This window comes from Notolepis coatsorum, assembly GCF_963971535.1.
Source record: "Notolepis coatsorum genome assembly, chromosome: 2".
NCBI classification, from domain to species: domain Eukaryota; kingdom Metazoa; phylum Chordata; class Actinopteri; order Aulopiformes; family Paralepididae; genus Notolepis; species Notolepis coatsorum.
This window is the reverse complement of record NC_140166.1, coordinates 149698414-149724445: the sequence shown is the minus strand read 5'-3', so window position 1 is coordinate 149724445 and position 26032 is coordinate 149698414. Positions and strand designations below refer to the sequence as shown.

Below are 26032 nucleotides of genomic sequence, written 5' to 3'. Positions count from 1 at the left end.
CTCATAGCCAAGCTCAGGGACCTGGGCTTGAACTATGACCTCTGCCACTGGGTCTTGGACTTCCTGACGGCTTATAGCTTATCCGCAACAGTAAGTTACTTCCGGGGTAGGCCTGATTGGCCCCGACAGGCACGTGACGCGCAACTTTCTCTGCCGCGCGGCACGCTCCGCGGAGCCGAGCGGCAGAGCTTGCGGAATTACGTAACCGTCCAAATACGCCATGACTTTCATTCGGCGCTTCAGCTCACCTGGCAGAGCAGCGGTCCTGCGATCCTGCGGTCCGTTGTTGGTGAGTTCGAATCCCATCAAATCTTTTTTTTTTAACGTGATTTTTTTTTTAACGTGTATTCTTTCGCCGGTTAAGGTTAGGCATGGTTAAGGTTAAGGTTAGGCATTGTTTCGGAGTTGGTTAAGGTTAGAATGGTTAAGTTTAGGCGCTGTTAAGGAGCTGGTTAAGGTTAGAGTTTGTCTTAGAGAATGGCAATATTCTTTCTATGGTTAAGGTTAGGCATGGTTAAGGTTAAGGTTAGGCATTTTTTCGGAGTTGGTTAAGGTTAGAACGGTTAAGTTTAGGCGCTGTTAAGGAGCTGGTTAAGGTTAGAGTTTGTGTTAGAGAATGGCAATAGACAGCCTATTTCCGCGCGACAGCTCTCAGCAGCCTCGTTGCGCGTCCTGAGTTTGCCGCGTCACGTGCCTGTCGGGGCCAATCAGGCCTACCCCGGAAGTCACTTACTGTTGCGGAACAGTTACAGGCTTCCTGACGGGCAGACCCCAGATGGTAAGAGCAGGCAACTGCACCTCCTCATCCATCACGCTCAACATAGGGGCCCCCCAGGGCTGTGTTCTGAGCCCCCTCCTCTACTCCCTGTACACACATGACTGCGTGGCACAGCGGAACAACAACACAATCATCAAATTTGCTGATGACACAGTAGTGGTGGGCCTGATCTCTGCCAACGACGAGAGGGCCTACCTGGAAGAGGTAGAGAATCTGTCACAGTGGTGTCAGGAGAACTGCCTCTCCCTGAACGTCAGCAAAACAAAAGAGATGATTGTGGACTTCAGGAGGTCGGGGGTCAAGGACTACAGCCCCCTCAGCATCGACGGGGCACCGGTTGAGAGAGTGAACAGTTTCAAGTACCTCGGAGCCCACATATCCGAGGACTTGACATGGACCACACACATTGACAGTGTTGTGAAGAAGGCACGACAACGCCTCTACTTCCTCAGGCACCTAAGGAAGTTCCAAGTCAGTCAGAAGATCCTTAGGAACTTCTACTCATGTACAATAGAGAGCATCCTGACTGGCAACATCACCTCCTGGTTTGGGAATAGCACTGCACAAGACCGTAGCAGACTACAAAGAGTGACACATTCAGCCGAACGCACAATTGGAGGGGGGCTTCCCACCCTCCAGAACATTTACAACAAGCGGTGCAGGGGGAAGACTAAGAGAATCATCAAGGACTCCAGCCACCCGAATAACTGCCTCTTTGAACTGCTGCGGTCAGGCAAGCGATACCGGAGTCTTAAGGCGAGCACAAAAAGACTCAGAAGAAGCTTCTATCCCCAGGCCATCAGGCTGCTCAACGAACAATAAACACTATGCAACAACCATCAAATGCACACAGCACACACACCCACACTCACTTAAACAAACAACACACTGCAGCACCCACTCTCCACACTTTAGATCATAAACACACTTTACACTTTATATTTATTGGTAAAGGATTTGCACTACAACTCGTACACCTTACTGTAAATTGTACCTAAATTGTACCTCATCCCATTTCTGCTCTGCACTATATAGTATTGTATATTAGTACATTGCATAGTATATTGTATGGTAACTCAATTACTTCTATTCTGCATCGAACATTGTACATATGTCTATACTGAACACTGTGACCTATATTTTTACTTCTATTTTACATGCTATACTATTTTATTTCATACTTATCTTGTCTAGCACAGTCTCTGGAGCGTAACAGTAAGAAGCATTTTGTATAAAAGTATTCTGTACTTCTGTATGACAACTATTAAAGAAACTTGAAACTTGTTTTCATTAATGAAGTACAGTAGGTACTGGAGATAGGGGTATATCTCTGTATGGCAAAGAGCGAGACTCGATTGGCCAGTACGCTATATGACCCTTTCACTGCCACACGACATCCGGTTAACCCTTTCACTGCCACACGACAGAAGGTTAACCCTTTACTATCACACAACCGACGGCGACCAGTTGTGTGATAGTAAAGGGTTAACCTTCTGTCGTGTGGCAGTGAAAGGGGTAATAGTAGAGCCATATGAAATCCGCGATCACGGAATCGCGGACGGAATCGCGGAATTGAGCAATAAAAATGGAATCAACTGTATATAAAAAAGATATATATATAATTTTTTTTTATTTATTTTTTTATGTTGTGGGACTTGTACAGCACTTTGTTCAACTTTGTCAGTGCTGTAAAGTTGAAACCTTTTTAAATCTTAGATAAACAAAACACTTTGCTTTCATGAAATATTGTAAGCCGTCATTTGAGGCTTTATAAAAGCAGCACAATGAACACAAATCTGTCAGTACCGAGTCCGACCTCATCTTAAATAACAAACAGCATTGCTTGTTGTAATTAACAAAGAGAGGCAGAGTTGATTTTGCAAAAAAATATATATATATAATTTATATTTTTAAATAATCACATTTTATTTTCATATTCGAATCCCATGCCCATCGAACGAAGCTTCGAAGTATTTACGACAGCCCTATTAAATGGACTGTTATATCTTATTAAATTGTGGACATTTATTCATTCCTACTTATTAGACACCATTTCTGATGGTAAAATGAGCGTACAAAGCAAAATACAGAATTCTGAAATATTAAAACGGAAAAAACGGAATTTGGAAAAGAATAAAATGGAATTTGGAAAAAAATAAAACAGATTTCATATGGCTCTAGGTAATAGCCCAGGCAGCGCCCTCCTCGCCTGTACCTGGCCGTGTTGTAGTCCCAGCTGGCCTGCTCGATCCTGCCGCGCAGAATGCCGATGTCGTTAGACACCATGTCGTCCAGGGCCTGCAGCTCTTTCTGGATCCTCCTCAGCTTCACGGCCTCCGCCTGAGTCTGCTTAGATCTGGCGGGAACAACAAGAACACCGGCGTTATTATTATAGATTTAACGTCCCGATTAGTTCGTTTGATTTATATACCCGTATGTGAAAACGACATGGTCAGAGCTCCGCCGGTCCAGGCGTAGGCCAGGGAGCCTACTTGCAGAGACTACTCCGCGCACTTCTCTCAAAATGTTACCGGCTGGACTAGAACAGAGATATTAGGCTTAAGGCCAAAACAGAGATATTAGGCTTACTAGGCTTCAGGCCAAGAGATATATTAGGCTCACTAGGCTTCAGCGCAAGAGAGATAGGTTTACTAGGCTTCAGGTCAAACTGAGATATTAGGCTTAAGGTCAAACTGAGATATTAGGCTTACTAGGCTTCAGCGCAAGAGATATTAGGCTTACCTCCATACCTGTCCGACCTCCTTCACATCAACATTCCCACCCGGTCCCTCAGGTCTGCCTTCTCCATCAACCTGACCGTCCCCCCAGCCCGTCTGTCCACCATGGGGTCAAGAGCCTTCATCTGCTCTGCCCCTCGCCTCTGGAACTCCCTGCCCCCCCCCCCCCCGACATCAGGAACATTGACTCCATCATTCCATTTAAAACCCACCTGTTTAGGCAGGCGTATGTCTGATTTTATTTTGTCTGATTTTATATCTTTTATTTTTTAATGGATTGCGATTGTGAATTTAACTGTTTTTAAATGGTTGTACGGCGACCTTGTGTGCCTTGAAAGGCGCCTTATAAATAGAATGCATTATTATTATTATTACTAGGCTTCAGCCCAAGAGAGATATTAGGTTTACTAGGCTTCAGGCCAATCAGAGATATTAGGCTTACTAAGCTTCAGGCCAATTAGAGATATTAGGCTTACTAAGCTTCAGGCCAAACATAGATATTAGGTTTACTAGGCTTCAGGCCAAACAGAGATATTAGGATTACTAGGCTTCAGGCCAAGAGAGATATTAGGCTTACTAGGCTTCAGCCCAAGAGATATTAGGCTTACTAGGCTTCAGGCCAAACAGAGATATTAGGCTTACTAGGCTTCAGCGCAAGAGATATTAGGCTTACTAGGCTTCAGCCCAAGAGAGATATTAGGCTTACTAGGCTTCAGCCCAAGAGAGATATTAGGCTTACTAGGCTTCAGGCAGGGCTACTCTGCTAGATGATATGCACTCATTTCTTTGTAAGGCGCTTTAAATAAAGAGTGCAATAAATCAATTATATTACATTTACATTGATATATTGCCTTATTAGTTTCTTCAAACATGAACTTGATCCGGTGCCAGTAAGCCGAGCACAACCTGATGACATGCCAGCTACTTACTTCTCAGCGATGGTTTTTGCGAGGAGAGCTTTCTTGAGCTTATTGTTGTCTTCCATCATCCTCTGATCCTGCTGGAGCTGTTCCAGGCGCGTCCTCTCTCGTCTAGGATGAAAGAACAGGACTTTGCTGAACACGCAAAACAGACAAGCGAGCAATAAACGTGAATCAATCCGACACTTAATGTGACATCATTGGCCTTGGATTATACTGATGTATAGCCAAGAATACTCTAATGAAAAGAAGATTAAAGCATTCAAAATTAATGATGAAAATGGAACAGTTTCTGTCTCCTAAGCGGGCAGGACTTTTACACGGGCGCCATCGTTAACCACAGAGATCGCAGGACACATCTCCAGGGTTCCCACAGACAGTGCAAAATGAAATTCATTAAAGTACTTTCCCAAGCACTATTTTTAATTTCATTTTCATCTTAACCCTTTTCTCGCCAATGACGTGTTACGACGTCATTCTCCGCCATGCGTAATCTGCCAATGACGCCGTACAGAGTCTTTGAGATCAATATTTCTAATTTCTGTCATGGCAATCATATTTCACCCACGGAGACTTGACGGGTGCTGTAGATGTCCGCTCAACTCTCCAACGGTTCAAGACTGCCACCTGGTGGCCGATCGGCGAGTTGCCAAAACCGGAAGTGAGCGGCCGGAAGTGGTGCTCACCCATATTTGGACTCCATCTCGACACACTGGACATGGATCCGTTGCCATAACTCGATAAACAACATGATTGGACGTACATTAGTATTATACAACCTGGAACTGGACCAACTAGATCGACATCCCATAATAACGATCTTTTTGCTCCAGTAGCATCCCCCATCGCTACAAGGAAGCTGTGGTGAGTTTCAGCGTGTTTGATTATTATTATCCATACAAACTGCTCTGATCTATATATCACCCATACTACATAAATGATTTAACGTCGGCCACGGACTTATAACCCCCCCCCCCCCCCACTCCGGGCACCAGCTGATGATAAGTCATAACGTCTAGGATCACGTACAGTTGACATTTTTTATCTGGCGTCAATCGGTATCAAACTACATTTGATGATCTAATATATGTATTTATGGCTATAACTCACGTTCTATGGAATGCTGCATAAAACGATAAAAACATATTTATACTTTAGACCGTATTTTAGTATGAATGTGTGAATGAAAAAGTAGAACGTTGCTACATCCTAAACGATAGATACTTGATGTTGAATGGGCCATAGTAATGTCAATTTAGCAATACAATTTAAAAAGTTATAGCCCTGCAAAGAAGGGGAACATCTCCATAGACTTACAGTACTGGCAGAGAAGGGATTAAGATGAGAATAATCTCCGGCAGATAAAGGGGCATTTAAAAGGATACAATTCACTTTTGAATGCAGTTTTTTTTTGAAAAAAAAAAATCAGATCCAATATTTATGGCTTAAAACCAATTTCCGACAATTAGTTACACTTTAGATAAATTATTATGTATTTCTTGATTCAGAACAATTTTATCATGGATGAACAAAACTTTCAATGCGAATGGTTGATTTGAATTTCAAGGACTTTTTAAGCACCTTGTTAAAAAAAATGGGCTGTTTAAGGAATTCCAGGCCTTGACTTTTTTTGTCAAATCAAGCACTTTAAGCACTTCAAGGACCTTGTGCGAACCCTGCATCTCACACAAACTTGGCACCAATGCCACGCCTTGTGGAGCTCATTTGACTCATGATTACAGGAAGTGAGAAGGACTTGGTTAGTTAGTTTATGCATTGCTTTTATTTAGTCAGAAACCTTATAGTCTATTGTAGATTTTAACAACAGAAATCCATCATAATTAATAAGAAATCTATAACAATCTTTTTTAATGTCAGAAATATATTACAACCTTTCTGTGAGGTTTTAACACATTGGGTGCCGTTCACGTAGAACAACTTTTCTGTCGCCCGACGGTTGAGTGCCGGAAACGTAGAACTACGTTTTTCCTCACGGAATTTCTTTTAATCGCTATTGCCATTCATAATTCAGCGAGGCACCTTGTGCATACTGTTCTGAATGTGTCTGAGCTGGCAGACGGTCTTATACCGCCCTCTAACACCTTCGGCCGCTATTGCACCACATTAGAAATGGTGTAGTTTATTTTCTCTACCGAGCTGCGGCGTGGGGGCCGGTCCTAAACACTCCGGCAAAACACGCGCTTGTAGGGATGGCTTGGACAACTGACCCTGCCCGCCCGTTCATGTGTAACGCTCGGTAATGTCAGGGACATGATCGCTGTGGATAACTGGAATGGCGATCAGATAATTGGATTTTTTTTTGCATTACATCAGAGACCAGGTAAGGACCCTATATATAAAATCTTGCGTTGATCTGATATTTTTTTCTACCGCGATTGAAGCCATCTGTGTTTTATGTGTGTGGCTCTTTACTGTTGGGTGCAGGAGGGGAGGGGGGGGAGCGCCGCGCTCCAGGGCACATTTCATGTATGCACGAGGAAGGATAATAATGATAATCTAGCGTTGATTTCAGAAAGATTCGATAATCAAGCGAAAAATGACAACGTGTTTATTGAATTACACAAAAACGCAGTTTTCATGTCTTTTTCCTGGAATTACTCAGAAGCACCCAAACTACCGTACTTTTCGGACTATAAGCCGCGGCTTTTCCCCCCATTTTTCTACCCTGCGGCTTATATAACGGTGCGGCTTATATGTGACTCGACGTGACCAAACCTGAAAATGTAAAAATCTAAATATTGCTTTTTTGACTGCATTGAAATGTTATTTATCTGTTCCCTTATTTGCTAAACTTAATACAACTTGTAAATGAGTTAATTCTTGTTATTTGTCCGACAGTATTGTGTCCCAATGCTAATTACATATGGTAATTAAACATTAAAACACCTGCGGCTTATAGTCCAGTGCGGCTTATATATGTACACATCATTCAATTAAGCTGCTGCGGCTTATAGTCAGGTGCGGCTTATAGTGCGAAAAGTACGGTATATTCATATTCAAAACGGTATAAAACGGAAATGTACGGATGAAAAAATAATCAAGTTTTTTGCACATTGACTGGAAGCAACTCACTGACAAATCGACCGCGTTATTAGACCCATAGCTATAATATAAAATATAGGTTTAGCTCTACAAACAAGGTGCGCGTTTACATGGGGTTAATGGACGGCAAGGCCAGATGCACTTCCCGGAAGGGGCGTGGCACTCAATGTGTTAATATACATGTTATTAGGGCTGACCTTCGAATATTTTTTTTTATTCGAAGCTTCGGGGGAGAGATTCGATTTTAATTCGAAGCTTCGAGATACTTTTTTTTTTTTATTATTATAATTCTTTTTTTTATGTTGTGGTACAGCACTTTGTTCAACTTTGTCAGTGCTGTAAAGTAAAGTTTAAACCTTTTTAAATCTTTAAACAAACGAAACACTTTGCTTTCATGGAATATTGTAAGCCATCATTTGAGGCTTTATAAAAGCAGCACAATGAACACAAATCTGTCAGTGCAGAGTCTGGCCTCATCTTAAATAACAAACAGCATTGCTTGTTGTAGTTAAAAAAGAGAGGCAGAGTTGATTTTGCAACAACAACAAGTTTTTATTTTTTTTAATATATTAATTTTATTTTCATATTCGAATCCCATGCCCATCGAACGAAGCGTCGAAGTATTTAAGACAGCCCTACATGTTATGCTCATTTTATGCCTATGTCTATTTTGTGTCTACAACACAATTCTTGTATGAAAGGTGCTATACAAATAAACTTATTCTGCTTATTTTTATACTCATTCCATGGCTGCACTTTATGCATTACTTTTATTTAGTCAGAAACCTTATAGTCTATTGTAGATTTTAACAACAGAAAACTATCATAATCAATAAGAAATCTATAACAATCTTTTTTAATGTCAGAAATCTATTACAACCTTTCTGTGAGGTTTTAATATACATGTTATGTCTATTTTGGAACAGAAACCTTGCTCGGAAATCCTGCGAGGCATGTTCTTCTCACGGGATTTCAGAGCGAGACTTCTGCTCAGCAGGAAAACAAACAGTGGAAGCTGGAGCATGAGAGAGTTGGAGGAGGGTTCCATGGAGTCACGTTACCGCAAACAGTTTGTTGCCTTGACAATACAGCTAGCATAGCGCTATAAAAAAGAAGAAAAAAAACAGGTTTGTGCGTTTTCCAAATTGTGCCAACATCATGTTTGCATAGCGTTCATACTGACGTTCATATCAGACTATTGATACGGACAGAGACGCTTGTGTTGTGACTAGCTAACTGTTACATGGACCCAAACAAACACTCAAAGACATCCTGGCTGTACCAAAACACTTTTCTCTGCAGAATTCTGCCGTTGCATGAGTGGTGAGAGCTGCTGCAGTGCAGACAAAGTGGAGGTAATGTAATGTTAATTATTACAAATAGTAACTGTTTGACAATAAGCATTAACACATTGGTTGCCAGCTGGATATGATGATTTATCGCTTGGATGCCAGCACGTTAATCAATGGGAGGACGAGCACATTTGCGAACGCATAAACTATATCTTAAATTATGGCTATGGGTCTAATACACCCGTCGCTTATCAATGACTTGCTTGCAGTCAACATGTATGAAACGGATTGTTTTTTCATCAGTACATTTCCGTTTTATACCATTTTGAATAAGAGTATAGTTTCGGAGAGTTCTAGTAATTTCAGAGAAATTTCGCGAAAATAGCCATTTACTGGAATACACAAAACACGTTGTAATTTTCTGGCTGATTTATGAATCGTTTTCAAATAAACGCTAGATTATCGAGAGTATTTGTGTTCTTATGCACGATACAAAAGCGGGCTGAAAAATCATTTATTCGTGCCGCGCTCAGCGCCTAACGCCACACACACACACACACACACGAAATCTGTGAAAAACAACTCCGATTAACCCAAAACTGGTAACATAGATTCCTTACCTCAGATCAGATGTTCTGCAAAAAGATGAATCCAATTCCTGATCACCATTCCAAATATTGATCGCGTTTATTGATCCAACGTTATAGTCCGAGACGCATGATCCAAGCTGCTTCCAGCCTCGCCAGTGACTCTGGTAACACGACACTGCTTGCCAGAGATAGGAAAATCCTGGACCGGAGTATTTCTCTGATGCACTTTTTCACTCAATCCAATCCAATGATGTGCATTACCATCCGGGAGACGATAGGGGGCGGTATTTGCCCTTTTCGAGCTCAGAGGCATTCCCAATGATAATGTCAGGCTGGACGGATGAAAAATAAAGTGGATATCGCTAATTAAAGAAATAACGATTAAATAACGCAAAATCTCGTTATTGGCAACCAACACATGGCGGCCAACAATGAGATTTCTCGTTGTTGGCAACCAATGTGTTAAGCCTCAGGAGGTATAATGTTATTGCAATACAACTCAATAAACACAGATAATATTTGACCGGAATTTATCCCATTTGTCCGGGACGCGTCAACACTTCAGGCAACCAACTTGCGTTCAGCGTTTCTGATTGGCCACGACGCCCATGTGACCGCGGCAGCGCGGAAATAGGCTGCATTCTATTGCCATGCTCTGCGACAAACTCTAACCTTAACCAACTCCGAAAGAATGCCTAAACTTAACCCTAACCTTAACCAACTCCGAAAGAATGCCTAAACTTAACCGGCGAAAGAAAGACGTTTATATAGAGGCGATAAATTAATTAAACGTAAAAAAAATTAAAAAAAAATAAAAATGAAGTGATTCGAACTTGTCACCAACTGGACGGCAGGCTCCACAGCAAGGCGGCGAACGAGTTGAGCTAACCGTCAATGTTAAAACAGGGGGGATTGCGTGTGGCAACCTGCGCGCCGCTCTGCCGCTCCGCTCTGGCGCTGCCGCGTCGGCGTGCTAGGCGCAAGTTGGTTGCCTGAAGTAATGAAGCGTCCGGGACGCGTGTAGCTTATTCCCAGCGGAAGAGTGCGTCGCGTGCTTCCGCGTTTTCTCTGATCCGCGTTGTACGTCTGGTCTGACCAGGGTTCCGTCTCACTTCCTGGTCAGACGCTTGTGTACACTTTGGTCTCCGATTAGTAACCGAGCACTTTCACTGTGATCACAATGAATAAATCTATGTTTGTCTTTTACAACTCGACTCAGTCAGAATTACTCAGCTCATCATCGTTTGTTCTCTTAAGAGTAATTTCCACGACAATATCTAGCAGAGTACTATTCTATCAAGATAATTATATTTATGCTGAGTAAAGAGATAGAGATTGTGCACTTTGACATTATAACTAATAGTTCATTATATGCATGCGCACACGCACACATACGCACTAGCTTCCACCCCCCCCCCCACCACACACACACACACACACACAGGGATTTGACAGCCTGGGATTATGATATTAAAAGTTTACTAACATCTCCACCTCCGGTTTCTCCAGCTCTTTTGCGATGGGTGGTGGACCTGGACCTGGTGTTGAATCCTCCACCGGAGCCGATTCATGGTTTACAGCCGGCTTCTCCTCCTTGGTCTTCTCCTCCTCCACCTCCACCACCACCTGTTTGGTGACCGGTGTCGCGGCCGTGGCTGCGGGTCTGCAGACAGCCTGAGGCGGAGGGGGTCTGACGAGCTGCTGCTCCGGGGGTAAGGATGCGGGCGCCCCGGCTCCGGTCCTCTGCTGCGCGGCCACCTGCAGGGCTCTCTCCCGCTGCAGCTGCTGCCGGCTCCGGTTGGTCGCTGCGGATCTCCGCCCCCCGCGACCTAACGCCACGGGCACCGCTTGTTCCGCTTTCAAAGAGCATACAATGTGAATGAATGAATGAAAACTTTATTAACAGATTGCAGAATGGGTACTACCCCGATGTAAACAAGACGAAAGTCTTTCTCTGGTCTGCATCCCCTTAACAATTGTGCGTATTGAGCCGTACTGTATTGTACCCATTCTGCAAGCTGTTAATAAAGTTCTCATTCATTCAATCAATCAATACAAATACAGTACGGCTCAATACGCAGACCAGAGAAAGACGTTTGTCTGGTTTACATCAGGGTCCCCCATTTTCAACTCATAGTGTAAAGTATAGTTGCAAGTTCATGTAAGTATAGTTAGTCGTACTACATGTAATAAAACAAACAAACACAACTCGATGCGAACACGTTAGGTGACTTTATACTGTACCTCTCCCCTGCATCTTCCGGAGCTCTTCTTCAGAGAAGCCTCCCCAGCCGGCCATCGTGCAGCACCCGACCTGAACGTGCCTTGATTGCGGAAGCAACACAAGTCGATTTCAAGTATCGATCCTCGTCATATTCATGGTCAAATCCAACTTATCCAGGTGAACTCAATGAGACTTTGCACATGGAAGCCATCTTTGTATACTAATGCCACCGTTTGCCACGTCAAGGACCCCACGTAAGACCCAAGACCGGGGCAAGTGAGATAACGCCTGAGCAAAATACTACTACAAACCTATTGAAAATGGAAAGATTTACATTATGGTGATTTAATCCCCATGCTATATACACAACGTATTAAAACAAGGACATGGTATACACGGTAAAGTGATATAGAGTTGTAATAAATAAAAAAAAATCAAACAATGTACATGTTATAATAATAATAATAATAATAATAATAATAATAATAATAATAATAATAATAATAATAATAATAATAATAATAATAATAATAATAATAATAATAATAATAATAATAATAATAATAATAATAATAATAATAATAATAATAATAATAATAATAATAATAATAATAATAATAATAATAATAATAATAATAATAATAATAATAATAATAATAATAATAATAATAATAATAATAATAATAATAATAATAATAATAATAATAATAATAATAATAATAATAATAATAATAATAATAATAATAATAATAATAATAATAATAATAATAATAATAATAATAATAATAATAATAATAATAATAATAATAATAATAAATAATAATATTAGGCACATTCACAGGCTAAAATCCCCTCTTTCATGTTCTAAATTAGGCGCATCCATTACATTTCTTTATCTGAAAGTTCTTTGAAGTTCATCTGACATGCCACTGCTGTCAGAATGATGCTCTTAAATGAACAAGCCCTTTCATCTAATCGATCATCACAGCAGTCAGCAGTGGGAAATAAAATACATTTTACACCGTTGGTTCTCAAAGTGGGTTTTTGAGGGGTTTCCACTTTTCAAAGAGGGGGGGGGGGAGGGGCGGCTCAGCAAAACGTTTAATTTCAGTTTAATTTGATTCACTCACTTAATTAATTTAGATGTTAGGGTCACAAGTCAACCTAGATCAGCCTTAGATGCATATATACAGGGTAGTAGGTTCCCAGACTGAGTACACAGACACAACAGGGTACAAATAATAAAAAAAATAATGTATTACATAAATCAACCAATACACGAGACGTGAACTGGGATTATTATCAGTCACAAGCGGAGCACCTTTTTGCATGTCATTATGTAATCATGGACATTTTTAATTGTGCATGTTTAGCCTGTTTCTTAATACGTAAACGGAGTGTAAAACCTGTGTGACTCAATAGACTGACCGTGCATAAGTATAGTAGTATTTTGGCGCCATTGCTCTCTTGCTCTGTGCTGGTATGTCAGGGTACCGTCTTCTTGATTGGCTGCTGTGGCTATCTGAGAGGTGTCCCAACACCATTTCCACATCAGCGATTGGCTGCTGGCAAGTGGAAGTGTTGACAGGAAATGTCCTACCCCAATTCCCATTTTTCCCATTCCCAAATTTTCCAAATAAATCCTGTTATACCTTCATCTGTTGTCCTGTTGTATTACTGTGCCAGAAGCTATGAAACCCAGTCCAGGTAAAATGTCCTCCACCTGTGGCACCCACACCAATACTGTTTTAAAGAATCTCTCCATCCACACAACCAAGGGCGTAGGTTTGGTTTCAAACACTTAGGGCTAGATGATAGATCGACAAAGAATGGATTGCACAGTGCTAATTGCACCCTTACTTACAATTCATTATGAATTGAAAATGGGGGACCCTGATGTAAACAAGACGAAAGTATTTCTCTGGTCTGCATCCCCTTAACAATTGTGTGTATTGAGCCGTATTGTATTGTACCCATTCTGCAATCTGTTAATAAAGTTTTCAATCAATCAAAAACCACACCAGGACCTCATAGGATGCTGATTGGTCTGAAATGAATCACTGTGGCCACAAGCTCATGTGTTGACGCCTCACAAGATGGATTCTCGCGTGATCTCACGAATCCACGCAAGGTAACTGGACCAGGGGGTCATGAGATGATTTTGTGATGTCACGAAAAATGTATACAAAAATACACATTTTGGGTCCGGTTCCTGTGAATTCTGGGGGGACGTGTCTAGTGGTCACTCAACAGCGGGACAAGTAAGGTTGGTCGAGAATTATAATTCACAGCGATCTAGCCATGTTGTTGTACTACTTTACCCATAAATCCTAGGGGGGTGATAACGTGACCGCAACCGTTTTGTGTGTTTGTTGTGGTTGTTGTAAAGAGTGGGTGCAGAGTGCAATAAATACAAGCTACTTGCTCTTAAGACCGCAAAACCTATCACCATCCTTTTGTTCCCTGAGACTCCTACAGTACAAATGTTTATAATCTTTGGTACCAGCTTTTTTATTGTCGTTACAAGCCAAGCCTTGTCCCTTTAAGAAGGTGACCTTGTGGTAGTTCGGTCTACATGCAAAGTATATATATCAGGGATGTATACGCATAATGTATAGTATAGTTAAAACGGCTGTAGTAAAACCACTACTAAAGAAAACAAACTTAGATGTAAACGAACTAAAAAGCTATAGGCCAATATCGAACCTTCCATTTATCAGCAAGATATTAGAAAAGATAGTCTCAGTACAAATAAACTCCTTTCTCAAAGATAATAACATCATGGAGGAACTACAATCAGGCTTCAGAACAAATCACAGCACTGAAACTGCCCTTACCAAAATAGTTAGCGACCTCAGGCTAAACTCCGATGCTGGCAAAGTCTCAATTATTGTCCTATTGGACCTTAGTGCAGCGTTCGATACGATTGACCATAATATCTTGATCAGTCGTCTTGAAAGACTGGTTGGCTTTTCCGATCATGTACTAAATTGGCTCATAACATACATTAAGGGGAGAAGGTTCTATGTTAAGCTTGGAGATAATGTATCCGAGGAATATGACAGCAATTTTGGAGTCGCACAAGGAAGCTGCCTTGGTCCATTACTCTTCTCACTATATATGCTGCCCCTCGGGGACATCATTCGAGACCACAATGTATGCTTCCATAGTTATGCTGATGATACACAACTATATATCTCCGCAGAACCAAATAACACTACAGCCATACAGTCCATTACAAATTGTCTGTTAGCAATAAACAAGTGGATGAACAATAACTTCCTAAAATTAAACGAAAGCAAGACCGAAATCCTATTGATCGGCCCAAAAGCGAAAAGGGAAGTGCTTTGTAAAAAACCTGGGGAGTCTGTCATCCTATGTAAAGACTGAGGTTACAAGCCTAGGTGTCATCTTGGACTCAGACCTGACCTTTAAATCTCATATAAATAAGGCCATGAAAACGTCATTCTTCCACCTAAGAAACATAGCGAAAGTAAGACCTTTCGTAAATAAAAAGGATGCAGAGAAACTTATTCATGCTTTTGTATCAAGTCGGCTTGACTATTGTAATGCACTGTTCACTGGTCTTCCCAAAGCAACCATTGGGAAGCTTCAGCTTATCCAAAACTCTGCAGCTCGATTACTAACTCATACAAGGAGAAGAGAACATATCACTCCAGTCCTGGCCACTCTGCACCAGTGGCGTCGTTAGCCCTGGGCTTCCGGGGCTTTAGCCCCGGATGTTTTTCTCCTAGCCCCGGACCTTAAAAAAAAAAAAAAAAAATGTTTACATTTTTTTTTTTTTTTTTTAACTTTTTTTACCTTTTTTTTTTTTTTTTTTTTGTCAGTATCCCCATTGTCTGTGCTGAATGTTTGTTAGTGTTTGTTATTTTTTGTTGGTTTTTAGTACTTTTAATCCATTTTTAGTAAGTAGTTTTCATTTGATCCTATCATTCTTTCATTCACCGATTTGTGGACTTGAAGATGTGCACTTTAACACAGCAGCACCTGGAGCCATCCATACCCATGTCCAGTGTCCACTGACAAAGACATGCTCATGATACTGTGATAAACTATAATAAGCTTTAATCGAACCCTGGTTCATTTCCTCGGATAGTCCGGTTGGTTTGGGGTGGTGTGAAAGCTCATTCACTCTTGCAAGTGAACCCTGCTACGCTACGGTTCATTTGAGATGTGAATGCAAAGCGGACCAAAGGCAGGAAAAGACCCAAAAATCAAATTTTTTTTTTTATGAGAAGACTGAAACATAATTATAATGAAACACACAATCGTTTTTTTTCGATTGCTTAAGCATGATTTTGAAAACGGGGCCCGGTGTTTCAAAACACACAATTAGCACAACCACACACACAATTATCAGAACACCTCAGATCCTTTGCTAAATTAAACACTTGTCAAAACCATACACTAATTTATAAAAACTACATTTTGTTACCATATGACACACACGTTTCATATGACTCAATTCTGTTTGAACCAGTTACACACACTGCTGTGCTTAACCTAAAACACATTTAGCAATTCTACTTCTCAGTGATTAGAGTACTGTAAGTGAAGTACGCAGAAAATGTGCAAATATACAATAAATTCACCAAACACTACACAAGACCAATGCTGTAGAGTAGACTGATGAAAATATAATTTATTTATCTACATATACCCAAATCAATGATGCAGACTGCTAAAAAAAACATTTTCTCTCCATATACCCAAATCAATGATGCAGACTGATGAAAATATAAATGTTCTCTCCATATAACCAAATCAGTCAACATTTCAACATGGAGAATCACAACAAAACATGTCCCAGTTTTCATGCTACTATGTGCATAACACTGTAAGCTCAGCAAATATCAGACAAACATAAAATACTGTATCCAGTACAGGTTAAAATTACAGTAAAACAAAAACAATTTTGAAAAAATGTAAATAGAGTACAGAAAATACTAGACATTATCTCTTTGCCTATGGATCTGGCAAGATAATTTTTTGTTGTGATTCTCCATGTTGACATGTTGACTGATTTGGGAAACTGGGAGAAAATGTATATTTTCATCAGTCTGCATCATTGGTTGTCTTGTGTAGTGTTTGGCGAATGCATTGTATATTTTCACGTTCTCTGTGTACAGTACTTCACTCTCTTTCCATTTTGGTTGAAGACAGGTGAACTCACCTGCTGCATTTTTATAGTGCTTAAACCTGATTGGTGTATCTACAATTAAGCAATGGTGTGTTTGTGCATCTGATGGCTGTGTTTAACCAATTGGCTCATATGTGTGGTAATTTGACATTCTGTGTCTAATGTAATGGAAGTGTGTTTAGTGTTTTGCAAATCACTGTGTGTATTGTTTTGCAAAAAGTGTGAGGCTGACATTGTGCTTATAGGGGTGCAAATCTGGGCCTACGTTTTGCTCCTTGAGTGTAAGGTTTTGATAATTGTGTAATACTTTTGATTTGAGTGTTTATGCAATTGAAGAAAACTGTAAAGACTAGAGATGAACTGTTTATTTCTTTTGTACATAGGCTGTGCATAATGTTTGTTTGTTTGTTTATTTGCTTATGTGTATGATTCTTAACTGTTTTTATTTTGTTATTGGTGTATATGTGTGTATGTATGTACAGTATATGTATATATATTATATATATATATGTATATATATATATGTGTATATATGTATATTTGTACTCCTGTTGGGGCCTCTTGGACCAGATCAATGTTTTATCTGGCAAAATAAAGGTTAAATAAATAAATAAGAAACTGATGATTTGGTCCTGTTAACTTTGAATTTTCTATGGGAACTGCCCAGATCCCTCTCATGGACATGGACCTCACTTTGAGAACCTCTAATGATTCGAGTTCTTCAGTATTCAATTCTATGAGTTATTGGAAGCCAGTGCAGAGCAGGGGCGTTTTTAGGGTTAGAAAACATTGGGGGCTTCAGCCCCCCTCCACCCCCCGGGCTGAAGCCCCCAATGTTTTCTAACCCTAAAAACGCCCCTGCTCTGCACTGGCTTCCAATAACTCATAGAATTGATTTTAAGGTCCTTTTCCTAACATATAAAGCTCTTAATGAGCAAGGCCCAAAATACATAGCAAATTCCCTAGTTAGTTATCTGCCCTCAAGAACGCTACGGTCATCCACTACAGGTTTACTAGACACGCCCAGAAACCAAAAAAGGATAGGAAGTATGGCATTTGCCAACTATGCCCCAAAACTATGGAACACACTACCAACACACATCAGAAACGCCAGCTCTATACACATTTTTAAAGGAAAATTAAAAACGTACCTATACAGTCTAGCTTACAAATAGTTATGGCTTGGAAAAACCTGATGGATCCATGAGGCTAGGATAAGCCTTGTGGACCCAACTTTTTAGATGAAGGAACGGGTACATAGGAGACACGCCTCCAGTTTTTCAAACGTTTTTGACACGCCTCAGCTTCTGAGCTGAAGGCGTGTTTTTGCGGACCTCCCAAACTTTCAAACTTTTTAGATGAAGGAATGGGTACAATAGGAGACACGCCTCCAGTTTTTCAAAAGTTTTTGACACGCCTCAGCTTCTGAGCTGAAGGCGTGTTTTTGCGGACCTCCCAAACTTTCAAACTTTTTAGATGAAGGAATGGGTACAATAGGAGACACGCCTCCAGTTTTTTTCAAAAGTTTTTGACACGCCTCAGCTTCTGAGCTGAAGGCGTGTTTTTGCGGACCTCCCAAACTTTCAAACTTTTTAGATGAAGGAATGGGTACAATAGGAGACACGCCTCCAGTTTTTTTCAAAAGTTTTTGACACGCCTCAGCTTCTGAGCTGAAGGCGTGTTTTTGCGGACCTCCCAAACTTTCAAACTTTAGACTGTTTTCTTTATACGTTTTTCTTTTTCTTTCTTTCTACCACAATACACGGCCACTGATGGATCCATGGGACTTGGTAAAGCACTATGGACCCAACTATGACCACTGATAAAAACGTAACTACACTAGCGTTATAAGAGCTAAACATTGCTACCATACAAGTGCATTGGTTTAGTGCACTTCCGGTTGCCACTGAGCGGAAATGTTTGTGCGGACCTGTTCTCCCAAACTGGTAAGCAAATGACTGTTTTTACGTTATTTTCATTTTTACGTTACTATTATTATTATTATTATTATTATTATTATTATTATTATTATTATTATTATTATTATTATTATTATTATTATTATTATTATTATTATTATTATTATTATTATTTTTTTATTTATTTTTTATCTTAACTGATCACTATGACTTTATTGCTTTTATCGTTATATATGCCTATAATTGTGTACAGCACTTTGAGCTACATGACATGTATGAAAGGTGCTTTATAAATACTTACTTACTTACTTACTTACTATAGTATGTTTCTTTTTTCGTAAGTCTTTTTTTATTTTCCATGTCAGTTGTTAATGTATTTGTATGAGTCCTTTACATGTTTTGTATGTTCTTACAAAAAAGAAAAAGGCAAATCCTGGAAATTGCATATGATGATGTGGAAAGAGATGTTTTGAATATTGGAGAGATTTGTGCAAAAAATATCAAAAAAAAAAAAAAAAAGAAGGTGACCTTGTGGGTAACCTATGTGTGTGATGTAGTCAGGGGGCTTTGTGGGATATGTGTATTCAGGAGCGTGACATTAGCAGTATTGTTTTTCTGTGTGGACAGAGTTTGCTGTTGAACTTAATAAAATACGACTTCCCACTGCAGAGTTGGTCCGGAAGTTTACGTGGGAGTTTGTTACCAGCTATGAGCCAAGCTAGCTCTGCTCCAGAGGACTCCCAAATACGGTTAGGAAGCTGGAAGCTGGAAAGGTAACATTGTGAAATAATGACTATTCGAAGTATACAGCCTCCTTCAAATTATGAATCAAGTTATAGCTTGAAAAAAAGCAACAACTATCCTTTGTTGTCAAAGTTCACCATTCTTCCTACGCTTGGACCATGTCGAGTGGGGGCGAACAGGCTCTGTTGTTAGGGGCCACGAACCAACAAGGTGGAGAACCGCTGACTCATAGGCGAGTGTTTTGAAGGAAAATGAATTCATGTTATGTGACGACTTGGAATGATGCTCACCGTGAAATCTAATTTAGGAGCCTAAATGATTTAGTTTAATATTTTGAGGGCTAGCTCCCCCCCCCCGCCCACCTTGATCAGTGAAGCGTAGAGGAATGCAATAGTAAGCCCACTTTGCTTTTATTGTTTGGACGCGGGACCGAGAGCTGTAGCTGGAGGGCTGTTTCAGCATCTAAAGTGCTCAATTGTGGGAAACCAAAAGGGGGATTTTGTGGAAAGGACAAACGGAGCGTTCTATTTATAATTCACATCGATGATATGCAGGGGTGTAAAGTACTTGTAATTGTACTTCCTTACAATACTTAAGTACTGTTTTTGGGGATTTGTACTTTATTCAAGTATTATTTGGTTTGTATACTTTTACTCAATTACATTTCAGAGAAAGAAAACATACTTTTTACTCCTTATATTTAAAATGCAGACCTACAAAGTACAAAGTACAAATCTTGCAGGTCCAACAATTTTAATTAGTATATTTGTTTCTCTGGCCGAACTAACGTTAACGTTATTAATCCTGCGGCCGTGCTTTATTTAAAAACAGCCAATCAAATCCCCATCAATGGAAAATGAACCCGCCCATACCCATGCTGGTTGGTCCTTGTGCAAGACTAGAAAGCAGGGATCTTTGATTAAACACCTGCTATAAGAAGAATAGACAGTCAGAAAAAAAGTTTTTACTTTTACTTTTTAGTATTTAAGTACATTTAAAAGTAGAAACTTTTTTACTTTTACTCAAGTGTGTTTTAGCCAGATACTCTGACTTTTACTTGAGTACGATTTTGAGACGGTACCCATACTTTCACTTAAGTATAACTTTAACTTTTTACACCCCTGATGATATTCAACCTTCCACAACACTTTCAATTCACCATATTACATTATTATGAATATCAAGCTAAATTAAATATTATTTTTTTAATCATCGTTGAACTATTGTACCTCGTCCAGCTCACATGCTAATGTATTTCTTTGCTGTTATTATTATTTTATTATTTCTGTTTTATTTCAGCTGGATTATTATCATTTTATCTCAACTGAATCACATAGTTCCCGTATATTACCGCCAAAGTGCTATTTGGTTACGCTCACTGCACCTAAATAATATATTGCACACATACGATATCCACAACAGCCAAATGTCAAGGAACAGGTCATTTTATTTGGTTATTATTTAAAAAATAAAATAAAATAAAACCATTTCTTTTACACAGTCTTTTTATTTAAACGTTTAATCCAAAACAGCTTCTTCCATTCAGCGCTGCGCAGGTTTAAACTTTTGCAATGAAGTCAGACTTTTAATGTGGTCGTTCGTTACGCCAAGAGAAACACCATTCTGCTTTCCACGACAGAAAGTAGGGATGTGTTTGTGTTATTTTCTGGACCATTAACTCACGTGGACAGAGTGTGCCCCTGGAGCGGAGGGCTGAGGCCACGGGTTGGAGACCAGGAGGGAAGGTGTTTCAGAACTCTGTTGGAAAGAGATAAACCCAAATGTTCCCCTTTGATGTATCTGTTTTCTTTTTTCTTTACCACTGTCATCATGTGTTCTGTGAAAATAAAAAGTAAGTTTTATTTCTAAAGCATGTTTAAAAAAAAAATAAAAAACAGTATAGTTGCACCAAATTGCTGTACATATAAATTATGCTATAATAAAGCACAGTAAAAACATGGTAAAGAAGGCAATACAAATTCGACAAATATAACAAGTAAGATTAAGAAATAAGAAATAGAAAAATACACAACATGAAACAGGGTAGGTGTGAGATCAGACTATCCAGACTAAACAAATCCCAGTTTAAAAGCTAAAAGGCCTGGTAAACAGGTAGGAGTTGTAACCTGGGTCTATAGGCAGACAGGGAGGGAGCGCACCTTGGGGGGCAGGCCATTCCACAGCTTTTGGGCAGCAACTGCAAAGGCACGGTCGCCCCTTACATAACTTACATTTTGGTAGCCTGACCCGTAAGCAAACTGAAAGAAGGTGAACGTTTCTTTCATTTAATTTAATTTCAAACCTTTATTTAAACTCGAAAGGCAACTGAGGTTTCCCTCATTTACAGTCACGTTGAGTGTACATACAGAAATAAGCATAAAAGTATAAAATCACAAAGCATATAAAATCATAACAATAAGACAAGATGAGGGTAAGGATGGAGATCAAGGCTTTAAACTCTGCAACAGAGGGGATCATCTCAAGCTTTAAGGACTGTTCATTCCATGAGTATAGAGGGGCATCATAGTGTGAAGAGCAGATTTGCCCTGTTCAGAGCAAACTCTGGGGACCTTAAGGACCAGCCAGTCACTATTCTATTATTCTATTATCAAAGACAATTATCTGAAGTTCTTTGATGTAGCTGTAGTCTGATTTATTTGAAACTGACAGTTAAGAAGGCCTCTCAACACACACACCCTTCACACCCATTACAAACGAATGCCCTCAGGCCGTCGATACAGAGCTTCAACACTAAATAAAAGGGGCCAACCTCCACAGACTGCTGAACACCTAGGTCTGGTGGAGGCCGGACTGTTTGAGAGAAGCATCTGCTATCCACTCAGTTACAGTACTACGCTCAGATTCAGACACATACCCATTACGTGTGTGTGGTTATTAGCAGGGGTGCAGTGCTGGGCAAACGCGGTCAAACGGCGTTTGGCCTTCGTCACTGAGGCCGAAGTGCGCGCATCCTATTATTATGCAAAGTCTAGGTGATAAAATGACTCGTCGCGCCACTTATCACCTAGACTTTGCATAATAATAGGATACCGACAACCAAATACAAGCCCTGTAGGTGTGGTGGGGGGTTGCTTGATCTCCCGACTTCACTGGAAGGATGAGACAAGGTGTATCATCTGTTTTGTGCGCAACAGAGGGAACATGTATGCGCGTGCGCGGGAGCGCGCTTGTGCGGGAGCGCGCTTGTGCGGGAGCGCGCTTGTGCGGGAGCGCGCTTGTGCGGGAGCGCGCTTGTGCGGGAGCGCGCTTGCGCGGGAGCGCGCTTGCGCGGGCGTTTGGCCTTCGCCCATATTACGACTGCACCCCTGGTTATTAGACTATTCCACTATTCAAAATGACTACGGCTGATGGTTTTGTTTGTTTTGCTTCTTTCTGTTACATTTTGTATAAAAGTATTCTGTACTTCTGTATGACAACTAATAAAGAAACTTGAGAAACTTGAGATTGGTTCGAGCTAAACCTAACCTACGGACCTGCAGCTGGACCCGTTTTGACTGTGCAATGCAGCAACCTCTGATTGGATTTTCAAGGCTGCCAATCATATTCAACCTCCGTCCTCCGTGTATTGGAAGTCAAGGGCTGTCAATCATTCAATCCCCCATTCAATGGCAAGAGTTTAAATGCACAGACCGTGCTTAGATGACGTTAATAGACTATTTTGATTGGCTATTATTTATTATTTATTTAATCCTGGGTCAACCTGTGCAGCCATCTGCACGAATATACTGCAGTCATTACTGCAGTGCAGGCCTGCTCAGAGCTGTCAATTTTGGCCATTTTTGAAGAAAAAAAAATTCACTGGCATTTTTTACAGAGAAACATTTCCAATAAAAAAATATAATAATAATAATTAAAAAAATATATATATATGTAAATTAATAATAATTATGAATTATGAGTGAATTTGTGTTTCACGTGTTGTCATAGAGAAACCTCCACTGGACGGTAGTAGTATAGATATAGTACAGTATGTAGTGATATAGTACAGTAGGTAGTAGTATAGACATAGTAGGTAGTAGTATAGACATAGTAGGTAGTAGTATAGACATAGTAGGTAGTAGTATAGACATAGTAGCATAGTACATAGTAGATAGTAGTATAGACATAGTAGGTAGTAGTATAGACATAGTAGCATAGTACATAGTAGATAGTAGTATAGACATAGTAGTACAGTATAGTACATAGTAGACAGTAGTATAGACATAGTAGCATAGTAGATAGTAATATAGACATAGTAGCATAGTACATAGTAGATAGTAGTATAGACATAGTCGCAGAGCACATAGTAGGTACTGGTAGTAGTATAGGCATAGTATTGTGTTAAAAATAAAATATAATTGTAGTGAAATTGTATGCCCCCCCATTCAGTATAGTATAAGTACAGTATAGTAGTATGGTATGTACATAGTAGATAGATAGTAGTATAGACATAGTATATAGTAGTATAGACATAGTAGCATAGTACATAGTAGTATATACTGCATAGTACACTACAGTATATAGTAGATAGCAATATAGACATAGTAGCATAGTACATAGGCCTAGTAGATAGTAGATAGTAGTATAGACATAGTACACTACAGTACATAGTAGATAGTAGTATAGAGACATAGTAGCATAGTACAGTACATAGTAGATAGTAGTATAGACATAGTAGATAATAGTATAGACATAGTAGCATAGTACATAATAGTAAAAGACAGTAAGATGTATTTCTTTCTTTAATTTTTTTTTCAGATTATTGATTGAAGAAGTGTGTTTTTATTCCTGACTCTGGTGGGAAGTTCGTTCCACCATTGTGGAGCGAGGACTGAGTGTAGCCTGTAGCCTTTGATGACCCCCCCAGGAGCCTGCATAGGAGTGGGTCAGAGCCTGAGGCGGCCAGAAGGTGCAGAGCGTAGGGGTCTTGAGGGTGTGTAGTTAGAAGATGTAGAGCAGGGGTGTCAAACTCATTTTCACAGAGGGCCACATCAGCATTATGGTGGCCCTCAAAGGGGCGTCTCTATAATTAATTCGTAGCCGCATTTCTGCAGACCCCTCTCTGATTGGTTGAGGCCATTTCTGCAGACCCCCTCCCATTTCTGCAGACCCCTCTCTGATTGGTTGAGCGAAGCCCCTCTCTGATTGGCCCCCCGCATGAGCCGAGACAAGCTCCTCTAGCCAGGAGTCGAAACTCCGTTAACTCCAGAGAGAGAGGCTGAAAACCCACGGTTGTTGCCCGACGGATGGGAGCCGAATCCCGGATCCGAGTTTTCTGATGAATAGCCCCAAAACATGGAGGTCGCAAACGCAATTTATACGCATGGTCCGGGAAGTATTGATTACGCCATAACGAATCATTAAAAAATATATACCGTTAACTGGAATATGTTGTGTGTGCCTTTACACATGTTGGATAGGATTATGTAATTGGTTTGTATAGCTACGCGTATAACGTTATTTCGCGTGACTTCACGGTTTATTCACATTTCACAACACAGCCAGCGTTCAACTTGTTTACACTCCCCACTTACTGTACAATGTAACATTTAGATTAACCCAGTTGTCTATCTGTATGTCATATGTTACGATGAATTGAAAATGGGGGACCCTGATGTAAACAAGACGAAAGTCTTTCTCTGGGGTCTGCATTCCCTTAACAATTGTATGTATTGAGCTGTACTGTGTACTGTACCCATTCTGCAATCTGTTAATAAAGTTTTCAATCAATTCAATCAATCAATAACTAGACAGTTACAATATAACATTTAGATGTAAAGGAATGTGAATCACTACCCACTTTCAAAAACACTCTCAAAAAACACCTACGTGAGACTGCAATTCGAAACTGGCCCCTACAAATGTCCTAACCTAGTTGTACAGTAAATGACCAAGTAAGGCTTTGTCAGTATTCCAATGTACAGTGTAAAATGTGTGTGTGTCCCCTACTTTTCAATCAATCAATCAATCAAGATTAATTAACCCAGTTAATGCCTTAAGAGAGAGAGGCTGGTGGTCAAGTCAAGTCAAGAGTTATTTGTCACAAGTTGTTTATTTGCATACAAGTTTACAATGACATGCGGGTGGTCTTGCCCGCAACGATGTGCATAATACAATAGTAATAACATATAATAGAATCCAATAGAACGACATTGTGCAATAAAACAAGTAAACAGAGTAGGGCATATCGGTATATGTACATAAGTTATTTAGGTCCCGTCAATAGAATGACATTGTGCAATAAAACAAGTAAACTGAGTAGGGCATGCATATCGGTAATAAAACAAGTAAACAAAAAGTGTGTCTCTTTAACCTTGGCAGAGAGGCAGAGCACTGGGAGAGGACGACGCACAGAAAAACAATGACCCCTGCTTGGCAACTAATAAAAACTGGCCTCCACATCTTTTTCGCATCTGGGGGCCAATTATATGCGAGTTAAAAGGCGAAACACCTCAGGAGGGCATAAATCCAGGGCAGAGTGGAGACAGGGCCAGGCATGTGGGCCAGATGGCAGGGAGAGGGAGAGAGAGAGAGAGAGAGAGAGAGAGAGAGAGAGAGAGAGAGAGCGACTGGCTGGCTGGCCGTGTAGACTGTGTCTGCTGC

General features: G+C 40.2%; 1 protein-coding gene across 1 annotated transcript in view; it reads right to left on the bottom strand.

Annotated features, from left to right (window-relative positions):
* Window positions 1-11811, bottom strand: part of gorab (golgin, rab6-interacting) — a 30316-nt gene extending 18505 nt beyond the window's left edge. The window contains exons 1-4 of the mRNA XM_084338055.1: window positions 11626-11811; window positions 10868-11237; window positions 4446-4547; window positions 2994-3134 (exon numbers count right to left, since the gene is read on the bottom strand). Of these exons, the coding sequence (XP_084194181.1) occupies window positions 2994-3134; window positions 4446-4547; window positions 10868-11237; window positions 11626-11680 (668 nt within the window). The 5' untranslated portion in view covers window positions 11681-11811. The remainder of the gene's footprint in view (window positions 1-2993; window positions 3135-4445; window positions 4548-10867; window positions 11238-11625) is intronic.
* Window positions 11812-26032: the final 14221 nt, after the last annotated feature.